The sequence below is a fragment of the Culicoides brevitarsis genome, chromosome 2 (genome assembly GCF_036172545.1).
Source record: "Culicoides brevitarsis isolate CSIRO-B50_1 chromosome 2, AGI_CSIRO_Cbre_v1, whole genome shotgun sequence".
In the NCBI taxonomy this organism is placed as follows: domain Eukaryota; kingdom Metazoa; phylum Arthropoda; class Insecta; order Diptera; family Ceratopogonidae; genus Culicoides; species Culicoides brevitarsis.
The window spans coordinates 13766611-13772906 of record NC_087086.1 but is presented as its reverse complement, the minus strand read 5'-3'; the positions used below and the strand labels follow the sequence as shown (position 1 = coordinate 13772906).

At 30.3% G+C, this 6296-nt stretch overlaps 1 protein-coding gene across 1 annotated transcript in view; it reads left to right on the top strand.

Moving 5' to 3' along the window:
* Positions 1-4414, top strand: part of LOC134828541 (collagen alpha-3(IV) chain-like) — a 5918-nt gene extending 1504 nt beyond the window's left edge. The window contains exons 2-10 of the mRNA XM_063841519.1: positions 10-143; positions 562-606; positions 664-859; positions 920-1090; positions 1149-1292; positions 1356-1726; positions 1782-2027; positions 2870-3075; positions 3141-4414. Of these exons, the coding sequence (XP_063697589.1) occupies positions 10-143; positions 562-606; positions 664-859; positions 920-1090; positions 1149-1292; positions 1356-1726; positions 1782-2027; positions 2870-3075; positions 3141-4176 (2549 nt within the window). The 3' untranslated portion in view covers positions 4177-4414. The remainder of the gene's footprint in view (positions 1-9; positions 144-561; positions 607-663; positions 860-919; positions 1091-1148; positions 1293-1355; positions 1727-1781; positions 2028-2869; positions 3076-3140) is intronic.
* The last annotated feature ends 1882 nt before the right edge of the window (positions 4415-6296 follow it).

Here is a 6296-nt window from a genome sequence, read left to right as displayed (position 1 = left end):
TTTATTCAGGTCGCGACGGCTATCCCGGCGTTGAAGGAGAACAAGGGCTTCGTGGTGATATCGGAGACACAGGAAATCAAGGTATAAGCGGAAGACGAGGCGGTATGGGTGCTTATGGACTCAAAGGATTACCTGGAGATAAGGTATGTGACAAAAATAAGGACAATTGAAAGATTGAAAACGTTTTTGATTTCATAGATTTTTCAAGAAACTTACGTTTTTCTTTCTTCATGAAATTTTTTAAAACCATTTTTAAGCTTTTGAGTGTTAAAATTGTACAAAAGGTGTCATAAAATATTAAAAATTATAACAAAAATTTTCGAAAATAGCAAAAACTATCTCAAATTGTATTCCAGAACTTCATCTTTAATTTTTTGAAACTCTTAAAAATTCAAAATTCAATTTGCTAAAATTTTAAAAATTTTAATGATTTTTGTTCGTCAGGATTTTCATTTCTAAAGCAAAAAATGTGTCGTGAGGGAATTTAAAGCATTTTCAATTATTATTTCGACTTAATTTAATAATATTCATATTTTAAATAATTTTTCTCTCATTCATTAGGGTGCTCCTGGCGATTTCGGAAGAAATGGACTTCCAGGATTGAAGGTAAGTTTAATTTTCAAGTTTAATTTTTTTTTAATAAATAAATTTATAATTTTTTAGGGCTTACGTGGCGATTATGGACTTCCCGGCTTACAAGGACCTAAAGGAGATCGCTCATTCAGCGGCGATAAGGGAGAAGAAGGCACGCCTGGATATCCCGGATTAGTTGGCGCTCCAGGTCGTGACGGTCTTCCAGGTTTAAAGGGAGAACGTGGTGATGATGGTTTGATCATTGATGGCGAAGTTGGTCTTAAAGGTGATTTTTTCATGATTTTATTGAAAAAAAATAATTTTATGGAAATTTTTTGAATTTAAGGTCCCAAGGGAGATCACGGAAGAAACGGATTCTACGGAAGACGCGGATTCAAAGGCGAACGAGGAGATGTTGGTTACGTTGGACCTCAAGGATTGCGTGGAGAGCCCGGACAAAATGGATTTAACGGAATTAAAGGAAGAGATGGACGTCCCGGATTGATGGGAATCAAAGGTAAACATTAAAATTGTTAAAAAAATAAAAAAAAATCAAAAATTTTATTAAATTTCAGGCGAAATGGGTCCATGGGGAGAAATCGGAGACACAGGAGAGCCCGGAGACGAAGGATGGCCCGGAAGAAGTGGCTTAAAAGGAGATTACGGAGAACCTGGATTAGTTGGTTTACCCGGAAGACAAGGACCTGAAGGAGACAAAGGTAAAAAATGACAAAAATTTAACAAAAAACATATTTTTTAAAGAAAATTTTTATCTTTTTCAGGTTCACAAGGTCCAATGGGATTCGCTTCTCGCGGATTTGCTGCCAAAGGAGAACCCGGCGTGCCTGGATATCAAGGAATGCAAGGTCCAAAAGGTAGAGAAGGCTTACCAGGACGACGTGGATTCCCCGGAAGAAAGGGAGAACGCGGAGACGTTGGATTTGCGGGAGAAGATGGTACTACGGGCCCAACGGGACGTAAAGGAGTCATGGGAAATCGCGGTTTGCGCGGATTGAGAGGCGATCGTGCTGAATTCGCACAACCCGGAGAACCAGGAAATCCCGGATGGGATGGAATTCCAGGTCGTGCTGGAGCTCCAGGACCAAAAGGTGCTCCCGGCGATTACGGAGATGATGGTTTGCCTGGATTGCCTGTAAGAAAAAATTTAAATTTTATGAGAAAATTTTATTTAAAAATTTTTTTTCAAGGGTCTTCCCGGAGAAACATTCGATGGAATCAAAGGTTTGCCAGGAGATCACGGAGTTACGGGACCTCGTGGTTTGCACGGATTAAATGGACTTCCAGGATTGCCGGGAGCTCCAGGTGATTTTGGACCAAAAGGACCTCGAGGAAATATTGGAGTTTCTTTCCGTGGACCGAAAGGAGAACATGGCGATCGTGGATTGCCGGGACTTGATGGGCGTGATGGAATGCCAGGATTCATTGGAGATAAAGTAAGTTTATTTTTTTTAAGATTCGTACGATTAATCGCATGAATTTGAATAAAAATGAAAAAAAAAATCAAGAAATCAAAAAAATTTGCATTGATCGAAAAATTTTGTAGACGTTTGTCAAGTAAAAAAAATTATTTACGAAATCAAAATAAATAAAAATTTAAATAATTTTTTTTACGTCATTTTCTACAAAAAAAAAAAAAATAAAAAAATTTTTTCAAGATAAATAATTGAGTAAATTTTTTAACATTTAAATTAAATTTTTGAAAGAAATTAAATTAATTTAAAATTTAAATCAAAAATTTTTGAAAACTTAGAAATTTTTTCAAGTTAAAAATTTAAAAATAAAAATTATATATTTATTTATTTTTTTAATATAGCCAAAAACTGCTATTTATGATTAAATTATTTCAAAAAATTAATTATAAATAATTATTTTAAAATTAATTTAAAAAGTTAAATTTAAGTAAATAATTTTACATGAATTGAAATCGGGTTTCGTATATTTTTAATAAAAAAAAATAAAAAAAAAAATGACGAATACCTTAAATTATTTTTTGAAATTTAAATTTATTTTGATTTTTTTATTTTAAAATATTTTAATTTTTTTTAAATTTAATTTTTTTTTTATTTTTATGAATTCTTAAAAACGAAAAATTCCTTAAAAACAACTCAAAATAAATATTCTCAGAATTTTCAAAATTCGATGTTCAAGTTTTCATGACTTCAAAAATGAAAAAATTTCAATACTGACTTTTTCAAATTTTTTCCTTTTTAGATTTTGGGATATATCACAAAAAAAATTAAAAAATGAAATTTTCTAATTAATTTTGAATTTTTAGGGCTTCCCAGGTCCCCGAGGTCTTCCTGGATTGTACGGATTGAAGGGAGAACACGGAGAACCCGGAGTTGATGGCTTACACGGGCGTGTTGGCATCCGAGGAAGAAAGGGAGAGCGTGGAGATCCCTATCCAATTCGCTATCCAGGCATCGGTTTGCCAGGTTTTGATGGCCCCAAAGGTATCAAAGGCGAAGAAGGTGATGTTGGGTAAGAAATTTCATTAAAAATAACAAAATTTTGTTTTATCTTAATTTTCGCTAATTTTTTTTCAGTTTGCAAGGCAGACCCGGAATCACAGGACGTCGCGGTTTCAAAGGTGTTCGCGGCGACATCGGTCCCGAAGGTTTTTACGGCGAAGTTGGCTTCAAAGGAGAACGCGGAATGCCCGGAGCTCGTGGTTTAACAGGTTTAGAAGGACTTCCCGGCGAACCTGGTTTACCCGGAGATCCAGCACCGCCTCCGCCAGCTGCCAGAAGTCGTGGATTTGTCTTCACACGTCACTCGCAAACCATCGAAATTCCCCAATGTCCCGATAATACGCATCTTTTGTGGACCGGATACTCGCTGGCAAGCACCATCGGCAGCAGTATGACTGTCGGACAAGATCTCGGCAAAGCTGGTTCATGCTTGCAACGTTTCACGACAATGCCGTTCCTCGTGTGCGACGTCAACAACATTTGCAACTATGCGCAAAGCAACGACGACAGCTTGTGGTTGTCCACAGACGAACCGATGCCGATGTCAATGGCGCCCTTCCGCGAACGCGAAATCGAAAAGTACATTTCGCGATGCGCCGTTTGCGAAACCAGAACACGTCTCATCGCCATTCACAGTCAGGAGATGAATATTCCCGAATGTCCGCGTGGATGGGGCGAAATGTGGCACGGATACAGCTATTTGATGCACACGAGCGACAATGCTGGCGGCGCCGGACAAGATCTCATCTCGCCCGGATCGTGTCTCGAGGAATTCCGCGCACAACCGATGGTCGAGTGTCACGGCGACGGCAAATGCAATTATTACGACACGATGACGTCGTTCTGGTTGACAACAATTGACGAAAATGCGCAATTCTCGATGCCGCAACAGAAAACTCTCAAGGCCGATCAAACGAGCAAAGTTAGTCGTTGTGTGGTTTGTCGCAAAATTGCCGTGGATCGTCCGTCAAATGGCAACGGGTTCCCCGCAGCGTCGGAATTCAGAAGAAGAACGTCTGTCGTTTCGCCGCCACGTCGCCCACAATATCCGCCACAAAATAACTGGCAACCGGATTACTGGCGAAACCCCAATTATCGCCGAACGGGATAAAATTTAGAAAAAAAAACTTTCCTTCTTTGTAATTTTTAAGATTTAATCATTAGATGTGCCATTTATCGTCTTCATTCGAAATAAAATGTAATAAAAAAATATGTGTTCAAGCGAAAGTCATAGAAAAATGCCAAAAACCAGTTAATTTAAAGTGCTTCTTAATAAGTCTTCGATCGATATAGAAATAAAATAATAATATATATTTTATATTAATTGTAAACTCTAAATATTTCCAAACTGCCAGCAAATTGTATAATTAATAAAATAATATAACTGAATGTAACGATTCTAAGGATCTTTCAAATAAATTCCATTGAGAACAAAATTTTTTATTTTTTTTTTCCTTTATCCGAGATGTATGCAATTAATTTCACTTTTTCAGGAGAGCTTATTTTCGTTCAAAGCTTTCAAAGGACTTTTCATTGAATCAAAATTTAAAACAAGTTTTTTTAATAATTTGCTCTTTAAAAATTTTAATTAATAAAATTATATATAATTTTTAATTATTTTTTTATAGTACCTATTAAACATTTTTAATTAAATATTTTTAAAAATTTTCAAAAATTTTTTTTTTTTTTGAACTCTTTTTTTTTAAATGATTTTAAAAATTTCTTGAAGAATTTTTTACTTTAATATTTAAATAAATTTTAAAAAGAAATAAATTTTTTTAATTTTTAATTAATTTTTGTAAAAAATTTAATTTTTAAAATTTTGAATAAAAATTAAAAAAATTAATTTAAAAAAATTTTTTAAATAAAATTTTTTAGAAAGTTTTTTTTTTTTTAATATTTTTTATTAATTTTCAAAAAAAAAAAATTAATTTTTTTTTTTTTAAATTTCGAATTTTTTTAAATTCACAATTTATTTTCAAAATTTTTTTATTTTTGGAAAAATAAAAAATACCCAAAAAAATTTTTTATTTTTGTTGAGCCAATTTTAAAAATTTAAATTTTTATGTATTTTGTTTTAAAAATTTAAAAATTTTTTAAAATTTTTAAATATTTTTAAAAAAAATTTTTTAATTTTAATTTTTTATTTAAAATAATTAAAAATTTTTTTTTAATAAGGGTAAATTACTTTTGATTAATTTTTATTTTTTTTTTTGTTTTAATTTTTCCGGGCCATTTTAATTGAAAAGTTTTTTACAAAAATTAAAAAATTTTTAAGTTTTCAAAAAAATTTTTCAAAATTTTTTTTAAATGTTTAATTTTTAAAATGCCGTCATTTTGGTCAATTTTTAATTTTTGATTTTTTAATGTCCGAAGGTTGTGCGAATTTAATTCAATACGTAAAAACTTTTTACTTAAAATTGTTGAATATTATTTATTTATTTAAAATTTTAATTAATTTATTTTTAAAACTTATTCAAACTATTCAGGCAAAATTTTAAGTTTTTAATTTTTTTGTTTGAAATATTTTTTTTCTTAATTTCTTTTAATTTTTAATTTAATTTCTTAATTTTTTTTAAATCAGTATACATAATAAAATTTATTTTCCTTTGAAAACCTTGTTTAATATTTATAAAATTAAAGAATAATTATTTTTTTATAAAATGATTTTTTTTTTAGTTTTAATATTTAACTTGAAACGATTTTTATTTTTTTATTTTATTTATTTATTTTTTTTTTTTTTTTTTGAGAAAAAAAAGGATTTAAATACCTAATTTATTAAAGTTCAAAAGGTAAATACATACTTACTTTTATCATTTTTTTTTTTATTTTTTTGAAAAATTTTGTGAAAATAAAAAAAACATTTTTTTTTTGTTAAATTGACAATTTTTCTCACTTTATTTCTTTCATTTTTTTGTTGTTTAATATTTTTATAAAAATATCGTCAGTAATAAATTTATATAAAAATTAAAGTTATAAATAGTTACCATTTTTTATTAGCTAGCAACCTATATTAATGATATATATTTTCTAACATTAGGTAAAATTAACTAAAAAAAATCATTTTAAGGATCAAATTTTAGAATTTTGAGTTGCTTTTTTTTTCATCATAGTACATCTAAACCTCGATCTAAACAAAAGTTAGATTTTATTAATTTAGCTGTTCATCACACTTTTTAATTTATTGTTTTTATTATTGGTTTCTTAAAATGTATAAAAAATCCCATAAAT